This window comes from Giraffa tippelskirchi, chromosome 1 (assembly GCF_054371585.1).
Source record: "Giraffa tippelskirchi isolate mGirTip1 chromosome 1, T2T-mGirTip1v1.2.pri, whole genome shotgun sequence".
In the NCBI taxonomy this organism is placed as follows: Eukaryota; Metazoa; Chordata; class Mammalia; order Artiodactyla; family Giraffidae; genus Giraffa; species Giraffa tippelskirchi.
The window spans coordinates 164,508,294-164,526,425 of NC_137275.1; the positions used below are offsets into that span (position 1 = coordinate 164,508,294).

The 18,132-nt window shown below is 35.8% G+C and overlaps 1 protein-coding gene across 11 annotated transcripts in view; it reads right to left on the reverse strand.

Moving 5' to 3' along the window:
* Positions 1–1,526: 1,526 nt before the first annotated feature.
* The window catches only part of PTAR1 (protein prenyltransferase alpha subunit repeat containing 1), a 42,657-nt gene continuing 26,051 nt past the window's right edge, over positions 1,527–18,132 (reverse strand). For 6 of the 11 annotated variants that reach the window (XM_081504455.1, XM_081504465.1, XM_081504426.1 and 3 more), the window contains 3 exons: positions 15,894–16,107; positions 7,158–7,462; positions 1,527–4,821 (listed from right to left, as the gene is read on the reverse strand). In XM_081504455.1, coding sequence (XP_081360581.1) covers positions 4,479–4,821; positions 7,158–7,462; positions 15,894–16,107 — 862 coding nt within the window. In that variant the 3' untranslated portion in view covers positions 1,527–4,478. The remainder of the gene's footprint in view (positions 4,822–7,157; positions 7,463–15,893; positions 16,108–18,132) is intronic. The other 5 variants (XM_081504498.1, XM_081504417.1, XM_081504487.1 and 2 more) reach the window with 2 other exon arrangements.

Here is an 18,132-nt window from a genome sequence, read left to right on the forward strand (position 1 = left end):
TCACTTAGGACAACCATATGGCATTTCTGTTAGGACAGAGAGCCACTGTTTCCCTTTAAACGTGGGCTGCACAGGTTTCAGGCTGATCTTTAGTTATGAATATGCCATCCTCTAAACGTGATGTCTCCAACTCTGAAAAAGTTCGCTGTTACTGATTCTTCCTGGGAGGGTGCTTGAAAATGCTAACTAGTGAAATGCAAACCAAAGCATCCTTCTTGCTCGTATCAGTAACTCACTTAAGGATAAAATATTCCACTAGACCATGCCTAGCAGTTGGAATAAATAAAATAACTAGTCAATCAACTGTTTAATAGTTTTCACCCTTTGATTTTTACCTAAATGTTAATTAAACTTAAACATAATCTTGCTTCAGCAAAAAGTAAGAAAGGCACTCAAATAAACACAGTATGCACAGTTATTTTTTAAAAGACACTATGTGATGGTAAATGGAATTCTCAGTGTTGACTTTTCCTGCTCACTGCCTTCATAACACTGAACTTGCCTAAGCTTTCCTCTGCTTTCACGTACTTCTCTAATGAACAGGAGCACATCACAGAGTATACCCAAGCACAGGAGGGTGGCAGCATGTAAAGTGCTAGGGTCTGTATAGCTCTATTTGAGAAATTTATTTAGAAGACAAAAAGTTCAGTTGTTATAATGCTGTTCAAATTTTCTAGCATACTTTAAATATTTTAAAGTTTTAAAATGTAATTTTCTAGTAAGAAAATAATTGAGCTTACAAAAGCTTTTTTGCAAAAAAAAAAAGTGTTTTCTAACTTCCTTTGATAAACTAAATCTTTAGCATCTTCTGTAATACAGGGGAACTAAGGTAGAAATTAGATTGTTGCATAGCAAGTGGTAGCATTCCTAATTTATATTTAGCCCTCATGTCAGATATCATCTTGTGCTATTAAGAGAAAAATACTAGACTGACAATTTGTTCTCAAAAATATTAAGTTTTACACCCACATACATGTATATATGTAGACAAGCATAAATTCACATGACCTGAATATATCTAAATGATAGTGTATTGCCATATATATGCGTTCCTACAAAAAAGCCACATAAAAATCCAAGAACTTCTCTTGGCATGTCTTGTGTTACTAAGTCCTTATCTGAAGACTTAAGTGGCTTTGTGTGACATCTTGTATTTAATCTGATAAATAATGAAGCCTTGAATTTAAATTAGAATTGTACCACTGGAATAAGAAATATGACTCAAAGTGTGGGCCCAGAGATAATAAAATGCTAAAACATAGAAAAGAAAAAGGGGACACTAAAAGGTATCAAATCCTGAAGTTTAAAAAAATGACTCACAGGTTTAAGAAATATCAAAAAAGTTCAAGTTGTGGAGGGGAAAAGGAGAAGCCTAAAATGACTACTTATGCATAGATACAGATCAACAAATTTTTGAAATCAGTTTCCTCAGATGCCCCAAAAGTGGCTCTGGCTCTATGGGCAAGATCTGTCCTCCAACATCATAAATGAATAGAAAGTAGTGTTCTTAATGAAAATGGTCTTCATTCTTCTATGAGTTTTTAATATATATTAAAGTACAGTTAATTGATATTATACAGCTGCATTTCTTGGCTGGGATTTAACAAGCATAAACAATGTAATTTAGTGAAGCAAAAAAATCTAAATTAACTTATTCTATACGCAATAGCTGCTCCTAAGTATCATGAAGGCAGAATACATCTTTCATTGACAATTCAGTGCTCTATTCCATCAATTTCTCAATCATAACTCACTCTACGCATCCCTCATGATTAATTTCCCCATCTTCAGTTAATCATTCATAAATTTAATAAATATTTAATAAGTCCTTACAATATGCAAGGCAGACAGAATCTGGGAACACATTACCAAAATAGGTACACTTAAAAAAGAAAAAGATTGGGGAGGAGTGATTGTAGAGATATTGTATCTGTAAGATATTTACAGATCTTATTGCTTTTTTTTTTACTTGTCAGTAGTATTCTTGACCCAGGATGGTCTACAGTTCTTCCAGTGAAAGTTGGATGAAATGTGTGTTAATCTAAATCATCTTTTCCTTTAACAGTGACATATTTATCGAAAAGTAAGTGAAGACTAATGAGTCTCTAAAAATAGACACATTCTTTCCACTACATGAGCTCATTCAGTCCAAGAGATATTATCATACTACAGCTAGTGAGTTGGATGTCAACCACTCAGAGTAAAGCACACAACTATACAGGGCAATATTAGGTTTTTCTGTGAATGAACACTTGAAAACCACAAATTTTAGAAATAAAGTAGCACACAAGAGTCAGATACAAACTGTATCCTTTGGATATTTGTATTTTTACTTGGTACTTAAAACTATTAGGAAGATAGGAGACCAAGATATATTAAAGGACTGCATGGCTTTGTGCAGGGGTGAGTTAAGAGACTTAAAACACAAGAAGACAGTTAACATCAAAGGGCAAGAAAGTTTATGGAAGATATAAAAAACTGTGGAACATTATAAAATTTAGCTGATGTTTCACAGGAGATTGTCTATACTCATGTCTTGACACTCTCACACTCGCACATCAAAGCATAAGAAGCCCTATTAGTCGGGATACTTAAAATGATCCTTGGAAGAAAAGTAACAGTGAGGCCAAAATCTGGCAACATACATTAGTGGAACTGACTGGATCTCCATGTCATCTGTGTGTAGTTTGCCCCTCAAGCCCTGCAGCTGCTAAAAATCATAAAGTAATAGTTTTCTCCAGAGGTCTAGGTAGACCTTGAGGTATTTGATTCAAAATATGCTTTGTACATAAAAGGTTATAAAATTATGCTCATAATGCAAATCATTTTCTCACCTAAATACTACAAAAAGTTATAAAAGGGTAACTTTTGCCCTAGGAGAGAAGAGCAGCTTCTGTCTACAAGTAGCAGCCTAGACAAGCTTCTTGGTATTCTTAAGTCTCACTTGATAGTTTGCCACTCAACAAAATCAGAATACACAAGTAAAGGACCTATTCTTTTCCCTTAAGGCAATGTTCCTCACTCAAGTCTAGAGTCTCCATAACAGTGAGATAGGAGAGGTCTGCTTTTCCCTACATGTCTTCTTACCCTACAGGTAGCCTAGCACAAAAAGAGGAAAACAGGCAAAGCATGGTGGTCACACTGTTTCAGCCACTACTACATTTTATACACATAGGATAATAGACAGCATCATTAGAGTAACTTTTAGGGGGGCAATTTATATTCATATTTCATGTTTAATGGGGTATGGAATTAACTGGAAACAGAGTATCTTTAGTTTACATCCATGAAATATAATAGACAAGGAAAAATATACAAAAGTGAAGATGACCAAAAAAAACCATGGATGGGGAAAATAAAGAGAAAGGAGTGTGGAAATAAGAAATGCAAAGCATTGTTTCATACCAAGAAATCAGATATTACCTACTACTTTCACCACATCTGTCTCACCTATCTGAAAAATGCAGCCCTTATTATTGAAAAGATAAGATGGATACTTTGGTACCTTATCCCTGATAAATTCAGTATCAAAGTTTCTAAATTGTTTTTTTTTTTAAATAAAGACTGAAGAACTAACCTTCAAAACGATTCTTTCTCCCTGGCTTTTGCCAGTAAACTTAATAATCCCTTCATAAAAATTTTGTGGTTTGTCCAGTGTATCCTCAGTAACTTAAAAACTTTACAAAGGAAGGTTTTTAATGGATACATTTCTATGCATAAGCCTGCCATACTGCATGGTGAATTTGGAGAAAAATAAGTAGTAATAACTAAAAATGGCATTCTAGATTTTTTTTAACTGATTTTAATTGAGATAAAAAAACTTATCAAAGCTAGTAGTAAAAATAAGTTTCCACTACAATTGCATAAACTCATAAAATTAGTTTTTTAAAACAATTAGTTTAAAAATGGATTATATTAGAATTATGTTGTTCATATAAATTCCAATACTTCTGACTTTGGTTATGTTGGCCTATGACTTGAGTATAACATGCTAGTGAAAGAGAAATGGTGTGTATGTTCACAAATTCATCCATTTGGCCATCTGATTCTCAAAACAGCAATTAGATCGAGTAATTCTGAATTTGTATTGTTCTTAAGCTAAACTACAGCATAACTTTTTGACTACCAAAAAGCCTATATGGCAACTGCACTAAGGTGGGCTGAGGTGTGTGTGAACCAACCTGGAGGATCAAATGAGAAAAGTCTCAAAGATAGGAATATACAGGATGAGAAGTTAAAAAGAAAAAAGTTAAGACTCACTGTTCAGCAAGAAGGAACTACACAATTATTCTATCGCCAAAGGAATGCCAGTTCTTAACAAAATAAATAAAATGAAAGATTTACTAGGGACTTTTAGCCTAAAGATGAAGAACATATAGTTAACTAATAGTAGCAAATAGTTCATGCAACTACGTAAATAAGAAAGAAAAGCGATATTGCACTAAAAAGGGGAACTTTGCAGGACTAATCCACCTCTTTCATTGACTCAATGTAACCAGCCATTTTCTGTAAGCATTGGCAAACCTGGCCTGTTCCACGTTCCGACAGGTGGACAGTACTTGATCGATGAACCTGTGCTCCATTTCCAGGCCCAGGGAGTCTGGAGCTGGGGTCCGCTTCAGGCGTTTGATTTCCTGGGAATAGCCTTGCTTGCTAAAGTCACTGAGTCCATCCACCTCCATTGCCTGAGATGTGTGGGGGCCTGCTGGGATACCATGCAAGTCACTCAAAGTTCCCCCAGGATTGTCAGCAGGTGACAACTGGATCACGCTGTGAGGAAACCTACCATTTAAGTGATGCTGAAGGTAGAAAACATGCCGCCTGTGAAAGAAGAGGAGGAGGAATAGAACAGAAAAAGAAAAATCACATCACAAAGTCAAGCTTTTCAGAAAAAAACAGAACAGTAAGTTGACAATTTCAAAACACACAGTATTCAGTTACCTTCGGTAACCCAGAGCTATCTGAGGGGAGGAGAATAGTTAGGATGTAGTCTCTGGTATTTGGACAGAGCCTCTCAAGTCTAGATTACTGGTTTGTTGAAATACTACCCCAAAGGTTTTTAAAAAAACATTGACTGAGATGATGACAAACACTTGGTGCTGTTACTCTCTGTAACCATAATATGAAACCAGAAATGGGTTTTTGCCCAATCTCTGCTATAAATTAAAATATAAAACAAAACCAAAAATTAACCTCATTGACAGCCTAAAAGACAAGTGATTTTCAGCAACAAGAGGATTAAATAGCTCCTCTAGAGGATTAGCCTATGGCTCTATCCAATACTTTCTTTAATAAGAACAGAACTGCTGCAATTGGATTTACTATCTTAGAAACCCTCTGAATTTTCCCCTAATCCAGCACTATAGTCTCATTAAACATCCACACGTGCTAGAATGTTGCTGGGCTCTAAGAAAAGTATGTTAAAACACACAGTTCCTGTTTTTCCTTTAAGGAGAATTTTCCTGCCCTTAGAATCATCTGTAGTTATTTGTTAAAAATTAAGAGCCATATGCCTAATTTCCAAAAATTGTGACAAAGTGGGGTCCACATCTTTGTACAAAATAAGGTAAACTACATAGATTCTTTAGGTTGTTATATCTCATTGTTTATATTAACAATTCTAAGCCTTTAAAAGAGAATTCTATTCATTTTTCTAGCTTATTCTGGAACAGACAAGGGAGCATATAACATACTTATTTTACAGATAAATCTTAAAGGACAGAGAAGCAGCTTAAGGGCACTGAATCAGTAGAAAACTGGTCTGTATGATATATAGGTCTTCCCAACTGTCTCTTCTCCCCATTCCAAACTCCCATTAATCTTATGAACAAAGAAAGTTTCTAACAATCTAGCTATCTTCCAAAAACAAATATAATTTTTTAATATTCGGAGCCTTGCTATTAATGTGTCTAAATATGAAACAGCAACAAAAATCTAACACCAAAACATGCAAGTCAAGATCTATCTCCTCTTCTAAAAATGTGGAATAAGACTGTCTTGTTTTTAAGAGAAAAAGACAATTTTGTATTTATGAAGGTGACAAAGAGGGGAGATTGTCTTTCATCTTCTAATATATCTTCCAAATATATTTAGCCTGGAAAAAGGGAACAAATTTCAATTAACTTAAAAAAATACACAATTATTTAAAATGCCTACCTCCTGCCTAACACAGGCAAGTCATTTGTCTATAAGCATAATCTTGTAACTTGAAGTAAAATCTGTATATTTAATGCCAGAGATGCCTCCAACTAAATGATGATCCAAAATAAACCACTCAGGGGGTTTCCATACTTGGATTTCATTTCAACATGAGAAGTACTGTCAAAGGTACTTAAAACTCAAGTTATGAGGTTGCTAACCCTCTTTCACACCTTCATAATAATACTGAATAGTAAAATTAAACAAATATTAATAAAATATATTTTATTTTACCTTAAAAAATAAAAAAAAGTCAAGAGATTATACTCAAAGTAAATTAATCTGCAGGCCATCATGGTTGGGAAGAACAGTAAAGCTTAATTATCTGTGTGTGCTCAGATATGTATGACTCTTTGCGACCCCACGGACTGTAGCCCGCCAGGCTGCTGTTATGGAATTCTCCAGGAAAGAATACTGGAGTTTGCCATTTCCTTCTCCAGGGGGATCTTCCAGACCCAGGGATCAAACCCACGTCTCCTGCGTTGGCAGGCAGATTCATTACCACTGAGCCATTTGGGAAGCCAAAGCTTAACTATTCGCAGGGTCTAATCATTGGTCTCAACCCTGACTGTACATCATATTTACCTGTTAGGGTTTTTATTTTTTTAAAAGAGAGATGGCAGCACTCTATCGCAGAAATGTTAAGTATCAGGATCTCCAAAGAGGGAGTCCAGAAATGTTTTTTAGTTTGGAAGTAACACACGTTATTCTGTTGCACAGTCAAGGATGAACACCACCATCTTGAGCCATTGGCAAAGGTCTGTGCGAAGAACCTCATGCTGATGAAGACTGTGAGGCAGCAGCTATGGTAATACAAACTCCTCTGAATCACTCAGGCAAAGTTCCACAGTCAAATTACCATATTTACCCAAGGAGGCTCGAGTCAGATGTAAGACCTTCTGTAGCTCTCATAAGGACACACAGAGTTTCATACAGGAAATACATCTTCTTTCTCTTACCTATGACACCAAAGGGTTTCATGTCCTGGGTAGGCATCAATAAGATCAGTGCTGAATTCAACTTCCTCTTCTAGAAGATGGGGAAGATTTATGCTTGATTCCTCTGCTGAAGCCACTGCTTCTTCATCTTTTGGGAGAACTACAGTTGACTCACTTCTCAAAGGACTTTGCTCCAATACAGAACCGTCAGCCACAGTTCGGCTAATCAAAGACTTTAATAAAAACTGGCGGTAGTGAAATCCACTGTGGTCTGAAACATGCATGGATGCCCAGTGTTTAGTAGAAGATAGTTCATCAAGAAGAATCTTGTAGGAAGAAAAAAGGGAAGTGAAATGAGGAATTGCTAAAGGTTTTCCTTTCTCCATTAATGCTTTGAATTTCTTTCATTCATTCCTTGTTTTGATAACGCCATTCCTACCAATATTTTGTACATAACATCCAACACAGTGTTGTTGCTTAATAAATACTAATGTTCCTTTTCTTTTAGAAAATAATAATTTTTTTTAATACTACAGAATTTAAAGACCTTTCTAATTGGCATACACATAGAAAAGCCAGATTCTAAAATAAGGAAAGACACTGGGTATTCATTTTTAATTTAATGCTTATACTGAAGGGAAAATATAAGTTCAGAGGTCACTTTGATGGAAACTTTTTTTTGCATTTAATGAATCTGTACTGTATCTAACTATTTGTTCAACAATAGACAGTGTAATTATTTCTTCAGCACTATTAAGTGTCATCAGGGCAGAAACCATGTCTATTTCGTTCACTACTTAATTCTAAGGGCTTAGTACAAAAACATGATGCATGAATAACAGGAATTTTCAAGTGCTCGTGACTTTCACTATTTGTCTCAAACTTATCACCAATGATAAGTGACTTTTTAAAATATTAGGTAAGACAAAATTCAGCAGTGAATTGTTTAAATCTGCAAACTAAAGAATTTCAAATGGAGATAAAAAGAAAAGCAGCATTTATGAAAAAATAAATTATTTGGTAGTCTCAGACAGGTTAGCAAACAAATGAGATTTGATCAGAAAAAGGTGTATTGAGGGCCTACCACATCTGTCAGAGGATTTTCAGATCAGCTAAGGAAAAATGACATGTACTTATCAAGTGAACCATATGGACCCTACAGTGCCAAAAGGCTCTTTTACCTGCTCTTCAAGGAGCTCAGGCAAATGCCTTCTCCTTAAGCAAGATCCCTCTCTACTTTTCATAGAGAAAGCTAGAAGTCTTCCCTCTTCTCAGCCTCCATAGTTCTTGTGTGTTCCATCATATATATTATAGAAATTCTTGTATACCTTTTCATTCCCACTAAACTATACAAGTTTTTTAAGATACTTATTCATTCCTAATTAATGTTCCCATCACCCTATACCCTATATATAAATGTTTAATGAATGAATTAGTGAATGAATGAACAATTTAATAAACAAAGTGACAGGTCAAGAGGGATATTACTCCCAGCTAGGATGGTCAAGTTTTATCAGTGAAATGTTTTAAACATCTCCTTTAAGTTATAATGAGTTAATTCACAGCCACATAAATTTATTTCAGAGGCTGTTGCTAGTGAGTCTCTGAGAAATGGAAAACAAGATTGTTTATTTGATTTAAAAGGTGAGCAAAATAAACCCACCAGATAAACTTCTACCTGCAAAACAAAAAATAATCTTAAGGTTTTTTTTTTAAGAATTATATTTCTGAAGAATTAATCTGCAGGAAATTCAGGCTATAATACAGCAGTGTTTTAATTATTGTACAGCTTCCTACTATGCATTGAAAAGAATATAAAACTTCTTTAAAATGAATTTATATAATGTGAAAAACATTTAGATTATTTCTACTATATATTTCTACATGTAAAAATTAAAAATTTATTGTAATTGTGAGGTAAAAATAGCATATATTTGAAAGGTTTTCAACAAAACTAATTCAATTCCCAAAAACTCCTTTCTGAGACTATTTAAGAGAAAAATTCACTATATTCTTTTCCCTAAGATATAACTAAAGAAGAACTAACTAAAGAAGAAATCTTTTAACAGGAATTTCAGGGTGTTTTCTTAGTAGAATTAAAGGCAGTGATTTCTTTTTTTAAAAAGACAGCAATTATTTTTAAGTGATCTTAAAGATACTGCCAGAGAAGGCAATGGCACCCCACTCCAGTACTCTTGCCTGGAAAATCCCAGGGATGGCGGAGCCTGGTGGGCTGCCGTCTATGGGGTCGCACAGAGTTGGACACGACTGAAGCGACTTAGCAGCAGCAGCAGCAAAGATACTGCACAAAGATATGGCTTAACTGGAAGACACTGACAGAACAAATGACCTTTGTATAATTATTCTTTCCCAACATTCCACATAAAAATGAGTAAGTGAAGAAATAAATTATAAGAAAACTATGGAAGCAGGGCTATCAAAAAGAAGACAACAGGTTTATTCAGACTACTAGAAATGCTAGTTCTTATATACACATACACCATGAGTTCTATAAATTAAAAAAAAAAAAACATTCGGTTTTTCTTGAATATACAAGATGATTTTAGAAAAATGTAAAAATACAGAATATAAAGAAGAAAAAAAATCCCCACATCATTCATTATCCTACTGACCAACAATGACCACTTTTAATATTCTACCATACAACCAATCTTTCAGCTTTTTGTAATAATGTATCTGTATAATTTACTTAACACAACTTTTGGATATCTTTCATATCAAAATTTTATTTCACTTAAATTATAAATTTATTCCAATTTCATTAAGTATTATTCTACAACATAATTTTAAACTTTTGCATAACACTTCATCCTAAAGATTATCAAAATTTAAAACATTCCCTCATTTTGTTTCCACTTTGCATAAGTAACACGCCTATGTATACACACATATAAATCTAGGTATGTAATATGTATGTATGTGTGTAAATGTATGTAAATGTAAATATGTATGTAAATGTATGTATGTAATCTTATTTTTATTTAGGAGAAATTTCTAGAAGTATACTAATTGGAACAGTGAGAAAAATTCTGTAAAGTTCTTGATGTGTATTTCCAACTGCCCTCCCGGAAGGCTGTATAATTTATGCCCCTACTGGAAGAAGATCTTAATGTTTGTTTCCTAAATTCCTCACCAATACTTTAGTTTTAGCTAATTTAGTAAGTGGAAGTCAAAGTTAAAGTTGCTCAGTCATGTCCAACTCTTTGCGACCCCATGGACTATATACGGTCCATGGAATTCTCCAGGCCAGTATACTGGAGTGGGTAGCCTTTCCCTTCTCCAGGGGATCTTCCCAACCCAGGGATTGAACCCAGGTCTCCTGCACTGCAGGCAGATTCTTTACCAGCTAAGCCAACCAGGGAAGCCCAGCAAGTGGAAAATCATGTTTAATTTACATTTCCTTAATTATCATTAAAGCTAAATATTTTTCCTATTCACTTATCTTTGTTTCTTTTACAAACTGCCTGTTTGTCTAATTCTCTTTTATAATTGCTCAACTTATTCTTTGTGAAAGTCATTACTGTTCTTATGAGTTTGTAAGAGATCTCTATATATTAAAGGTATTAAGTCTCTGTGTTGTAAATATTTTTCTTAATATATTACTGCAATTGATTTTTTAAATTCCTTTTTTCTTCACATGTTTTTATTTCACTTAAGAGTTCAGGTTGGTATGTGAGATTAAAATCTAACCATTATTTTCTAAAAACTCAATCTTATTAGCACCACAAATTGAGCAAAGAAAACCTTCTCCAATCATGTGAAATGCCATATTTATCATCAATGAAATTTGTACATATTGTGCACTGGAATTAGTTTCTAGGCTTTTATACTCTTCTTTACTGTGTCTATTTTTTGAGCCAGTACTACAGTTTTAATGTCTATTTCTATAAACATTTAAATATATAAACAAATAGCAATATACAGAGTTCCTTACTTTTCCTTTTTTTTCAACAATTTCTTAGCTATTCTTGAAGCTTTATTTATTAGGATTAATTTTTGAAGTTGAAAAAAAATTCTGATTTTTAGTCTAGTCACAGAGGTTGTATAGCCACTGCTGCCACTGCTAAGTCACTTCAGTCGTGTCTGACTCTGTGTGACCCCATAGATGGCAGCCAACCCGACTCCTTCGTCCCACTGGTGTTATCTAATTCTGATACACTTTCTTTTTTCTTTTTTATTGACGTATAATTGATTTACAATATTATATTAGTTTCAGGGGTAAAACATAGTGATTCAATATTTTATAGACTATTCTCCATTTAAAGTTACTATAAAATGGCTATATTTCCCTGTGCCACACAATCTATCCTTGCAGCTTATTCATTTTACACATAGTAGCTTTTATTGCCTTAATCTCCTACTCCTATCTTGCTCCTCCTCCCTTCCCTCTCCCTACCGGCAACCACTAGTTTGTTCTCTGTATCTGTGAATGTTTCTGTTAAATTCATTCGTTTTCTTTATAGAGTCCACATATAAGTGATAACATACAGTATTTCTTTTTCTCTGTCTGGCTTATTTCACTAAGCGTAATACCCTCTAAGGTTGTCCATGTTGCTGCAAATGCCAGAATTTCATTCTTTTTTTTATCAGAGTAATGTTTCATTATATATATTAATATACATACACATATATATCAATCACATTTTCTTTATCCATTCATCTGTTGACAGACACTTGGAAGGCTACGTAGCTTGGCTTCTGTAAATAATGCTGCTATGAACAGTGGGATGCATGTATCTTTTCAAATTAGTTTTTTTCTTTTCTTCATATACATACCCAAGGGTGGAATTGCTAGATCATATGGTAGTTCTATTTTTAATTTTCTGAGGAAATGTCATACTGTTTTCATTACTTCCTGTACCAATTTACATCCTTATCAACAGAGTACAAGGGTTTCCCTTTTCATTACATCTTTGCCAACATTTATTATTTTTGATGATAAATATTTTGATGACAGCCATTCTGAAAGGAGGTGATATCTCATTGTAGTTTTGATTTGCCTATGTCATGATTATAATATCAAAACATTTTCATCACCTCCAAAACAACCCCTATTCCTATTAGGAGGCCTCTAATTCCCCATTCCCCCCAGTCTCTGGCACCTACTAATCCGCTTTGTTTTGTTCTGAATATGTCTCATAAATGGAATACTACTTCTAACAGTGTTTTCAACTGTGACTGTTTCCTTCCACCCCACCCTGAAAAAATAGATTATTTTAAAATTTACTTAAATAAATGTCCACTGAAAAACACAAACATCATAGGGAACAAAAAATAGAAAATTAAAACCTCTCATAATTCTATCCCATAGCACTGGTAAGTATTCTTTATTCGGTAACCTATTTTTTTTCTGACTAGAAAACACATGCTTATAGAAAATATAACAAAATATATCCATAGTGGCACTGTGTTTGTGTGTATAAATATCTGTTGCACACTTATAATATGCCAGGTACTAGTCTAAATACATTAAATATTATTCAATGCTAATAACATAAAAAATTATTAGGCCCATCTCATATTTAGTTTTATATCCTTAACTTATAATTAACACTTTTCTTTAAATATACTTAAAAATATAATTTCTAGCAGCAACAAAATATTCTACTTTGTGATGAACTGCGGTGAAATGCATCCCTTGTTATTAGACTGTTCCCAGTTTTTCACTATTATATACAGTATTTTTATATATCAAACTTCCATATTTAATATAATATCCAGTGTTTACTGATCACTTAGTATGAGCACTAGGGACAGCCACTTTATGTGGATTCTCCCACTTAATTTACATCACTCAAGGAGGTAGGAATTGTCATCATCCCCAATTTATGGATGAGGTTAGAGAGGCTAAGAACCCTTTTTAAGGCCACATAGCAAATTGCTGGTAGAGTTAGCATTCATGTCATGCTTGTATGATCACTGAGTGGAGCCTTTAATCACTACATCATACCACATCTCCCATTTTTTCTTTAGGATGAATGCCTAGAAGCATAATTGCCAGATTAGAGATAACACACATTTTGGGGGGTAAAGTCTGGTAAATGCTGCCATGTTGCCCTTTGGTAAGATTTTTATCAATTTCTATAATGCCTGTCTTTATAACCTTTCTTTGTGGTTCAGCTGGTAAAGAATCTGCCTGCAATGCAGGAGACCTGGGTTCGATCCCTGGGTTGGGAAGATCCACTGGAGAAGGAAAAGGTTACCCACTCCAGTATTCTGGCCTAGAGAATTCCATGGACTGTAGAGTCCATGGGGTCACAAAGAGTTAGACACAACTGAGCGACTTTCATTTTCACTTTTTACCCTTACCAAGCTAAATACGAGCACTTCAAAAAATCATTTTCAATTTTCTAAGTAAAAAAAATGCCACTCATTTTATATATGTATTTTTAAGCTGCTCTAGACAATTAATACTTTTGTGATTACTTCCTCTAACAGACAAAGCACTGTAGGACATGATCTCCCTGTCGTTCAGTTGCTCAGTCGTGTCTGACTCTCTGTAACTCCATGGACTGCAGCACACCAGGCTTCCCTGTCCTTCACCATCTGCAGGAGCTTACTCAAACTCATGTTCATTGAGACAGTGATGCCATCCAACATCTCATCCTCTGTTGTCCCCTTCTCCTCCTGCCTTCAATCTTTCCCAGCATCAGGGTCTTTTCTCATCACCATGATCTCCTAGCTGGCCCAATGGCTTATAAGAATAGAGAGTGGATTTTGTAAATTCAGCACTCTTTACTGAGAGTGAGAGACAGTGGCAGTGGTGATAGGAAGAGTGCCAAGACCCCCGAGGGCAGAGGAGGGCAGGCTGACTACATGTAAGCCTAGCAGTGGACCAGGGCAAATGAGTTCATACATGACTTATGAGCTGTCATCTTTAACAACAGATGGTCTCAAGGAACCAAGAATTTCACCTTGGCCCTGTGTTTCTGATTTATGGACTGCTACTTTAAAAGGTCTACATCAAGGCAGGAAAGTTTCCAAAGAGCTCTCAGCTCACCTGGACTCTGCCTTCCTTTATCCACAGCCTTCCCCTTCCCTCTCCCTACCTCCCACAGGACACCAAGTTGTGTAGCTGAGATGAATGGCTTTAAAGCACTCCATATCCCCTATATCCACCAGATAACTTGTATTCATTGCTCCAGGCCCCTGAAAATGTAGCATTGCTCACTCTGGCAGCTGTTGTCAATGAGCCCAATCAGGATGAGGAGACATTTCTGTGCCCCTACTGTGCCTAGAAATTCCCTCAGTTTCTGCAAGTGTCACCCTGCTTTGTAACCGTCAGTATCTGTTTCAACTAGATTTTTCAATTTGTTGATAGTAAGCTTTTTGTCTTTATGCCATATTCAATGTATAGGACAGTGTCTGGTAACAATAAAGTTTCACTACTTTTTTCATGAACGAATTGCACTGAGTTAACCTAGCAACCTGGCAGTCAAGTTTCACCTAAGTTTTCTATCTACGGGGAGCAGAGAAAGGAACTAAAATTCTGTGAGCCTCTAGCAGGTGCCCAGTACTTTATCCACATTAACACAAGTAATTTTCACAATAATCCACTGAGGCAGGCAGCACATTCCCTATCTTACAGATGAAAACATTAAAGCCTTACTTTACACAAAGAGCTAACAGGGCCAGAATCTGAACCCGGGTTAATGTGATTCTGTTGTTTCTCTTTCTATTCCATTAGGTGGCCACCCCTCCTGAAATGCAAAGCCATGTAAGCTGCAAAGAATGCATTCTCTTTCAGAATTGTTGGCTTAAAATCCCTCAGAAGTGAAAGCTCTCCTATTTATTCTGGAGGAGTCTCTGGCTAGCACATAGAGAGAGGAGAGGGGACCTGAAGGGAGATACAGGAAGGGGTGGTAAGCAAAAATGGAGAATGCATCCCCATTAATCTGAAAGCACCATGTGAAACATTCTGACCCCTTTAAATTGTCTTAAGCCTGGGAAGCTTTTGGAAGAGTACTCTATATTCTAAAGCACTGATACCATAAGAAGTGAAAATAGAGAAGCTGTAGTATGTAAGGAGGAGTAAGTACAAGGATACCTGGCTTCCTGATGAATAATAAATGATAAAACTGTGGCTGAGTCCAAGCCATTAAAATTCTCTGGAAACTTCCATCTCCTCATTTCTAAACTAAAAGGATTAGGCAGTGAAGTTCCCAACCTGGTTCTGCATCCAAATAACCCCGAGCCTGTGAAAAATACTGATCTTTAAATCCTACCCTCATTTCGATTCAGTAGACGTGGGGTAGGATGTAAGAATCGTCACGTAATTTACAGACTCGGCCAGGTGTAGGAACACCTGGGTGAGATCTTCTGCCCCCTCCCCAGAGAAGAGATTGTGAAAAGGCAGCCAGCTGATCTAGCACATTAAGTCACATGACAAAAGGCTACCAAGAAAGAACAATCTCAATTGTATAAAGTTTAATAATCTCTTCCTGTTTCAGGGCAAAACGAGTTATACTCAGTCTTCGTACTGCTTAAACCTTCTTTGTTCTACCAGTACGCTAGCCTTAACGAGTGCCAAAGCTATGCAGGTGAGGAATGCAAATTTTTTTTTAATTGCCAGTTTCCCTGGAGGTATCAGTTGTTGCAATCCTCTCTGGGCTACTGGGCCATTAATTCCTCTACTTCTCTCTTTAAAAGCTCCTCTGAGAAGGAACTACTATATACTACTAGATGATTTAAATGCCAGACAAGAGGTATGCCTAGGGACACAAAATAACACCCTACCTTGGTGTCTAGCTTAGCCAGGTGCTGTAAAACCCAGATGCGATGAGACCAGGCATTATAGTTGCTTGGGTATCTCCCTGCTGCTTCACCACAGACCTCCATTTCTTCTCGTATTAGTTGCTGTGTCCTTTCTGCAGGAATTATTCCCAAGTTTCCTTTGGTCATAAAGGAAGGCAAGGAGGTTTCCTGAATTAGCTGTTGTAGCACCCATCGCCTGTTAAGGTAGCATGTGGGCAAGAAATGAGTAAAGAAAATAAACCAGAGAGGAAAACAACCAGAGTTCTCTTTGTTCTCAATTTAATTTCTATTCATAGACAATGCAAAGTAATGCCCAGTATTCAAGGGGTTTCTTTTTGTGGGGGAGTTGTTTTTGTTTTTAATGATAATAATTTTAGCACCATGTATGTAGGTGGTGGTGGGGGGGAGGTGTGAGGATAAAGGACAAAGATTATAGAAAAAGCTTTCTAAAACGTTAACATTTGTCAAAAAGAGAATGTCATCAATTTGGAAATGACAACTCCAAAACTTCATTTGGCCAGGAAACATAAAGGCAACAGGAATGTTTGTGTGTGTGTGTGTGTGTCTGGTTGGTGGTACTGTGTGTATGGGAGGGGGTGATATTAATTAATGGCTGGTAAATACTCAAAAGAAGCACAGTTCACTTTTAATTATATGTGCATGCCTCACCCTTTGTGTGTTTGCAAAGAAGAAGCTGTATTAAGCTTTGATGAAACAAAATTTCTATATTATAGCATAGAATCTGGAAGGAAAAAAATCAATATAATTAGTGAAACCATCAGGGAGGTTTTAAAATGTCTTCATCTATAATTTTCCCCTTATCTATTTAAGATTTTTATTAGCATATATTTAAATGAAAAGCACTCAAAAGTACCTCTAGCCACTTAATGTCTTTAGTTTTTACAAATATTTTCTCATAAGAAAGCATTCTTTTTCTTTTTTTTTTTCCGTACCACCCTAGCCCCAAGAAAGCATTCTTTATAGATTAAAAATTTTCAAGCCAGGATACAGGAAACTGAGTAACAAAATTCATTTTTGTCCTTTTCAAATAATGTTATTTTTAACAACCAAAACTTGCTTTATAAAATATTAGATAAGTCAATGAATCGATGGATGCATCTATGTTAATAACAACTCCCATCCTCTACCATCACCCCTTTCCTAGTCTCTATACACGTAATCATACACCTCTCTGTAGTCTGCTATCCCAGTTTCTAGTAGGGAGAAAGTACAACCAATTGTATCATTTGGAAGCAGCTGCTCTGCAATGCTCAGAGAAGGCAATGGCACCCCACTCCAGTACTCTTGCCTGGAAAATCCCATGGACGGAGGAGCCTGGTAGGCTGCAGTCCATGGGGTCGCGAAGAGTCGGACATGACTGAACGACTTTACTTTCACTTTTCACTTTCATCCATTGGAGAAGGAAATGGCAACCCACTCCAGTATTCTTGCCTGGAGAATCCCAGGGACGGGGGAGCCTGGTGGGCTGCCGTTTATGGGGTCACAGAGAGTCAGACTCGACTGAAGCGACTTAGCAGCAGCAGCTCTGCAATGCTAGCCAAAGGCAAGGTTACAGTTAAGATACCTTAAACTGACTTTAAGATCCTAAAAATGCTAAGGATTTAAGAAAAGTTAAAAGTGGCTTAATAAACTAAGAACAGATTTCTTCAGAGAATCTCCCCATCGACCGCAACCAGTAAGCCCAGACCATCTCATTGTAGTCAAAGATGTTATATGGGATCCAAGAGTAAAATGCTTCCAGATAGCCAGGATTTTGAAGAGTTCTCACATGCACTTTGATTATCTGCCTCAGCTTTTAACTTAAAAATATTCTTTGCATTTATGGTCTTAGCAAGTTTAATTCAGTCTACACCCCATTCACCTCAGTTGCCTTTATTTGGTTAATTTTAATAACCATAACAACCATCACCATTTTTACCAGGAACACACCTGACTGAATTAAATCCAAGTTTAATTAAAACTCAAGTTGCTCATTATAGTTGAATATCTAAGTGCAATTTCCATAACTGCTTCAGATAGTTAGTAATAACATAAAATTTACTGAGTATTTAACATATGCTGAGCACTGTGCTTGTGTTTACATGCATTACCTCAAGTAAAACTCAACCACTAACTCTGATAGAGATGTAATTATTATTCTCATTTTACAAATGATAAAACCAAAGCTTGAAGAGATTAAATAATCTCTAGATATCACCTA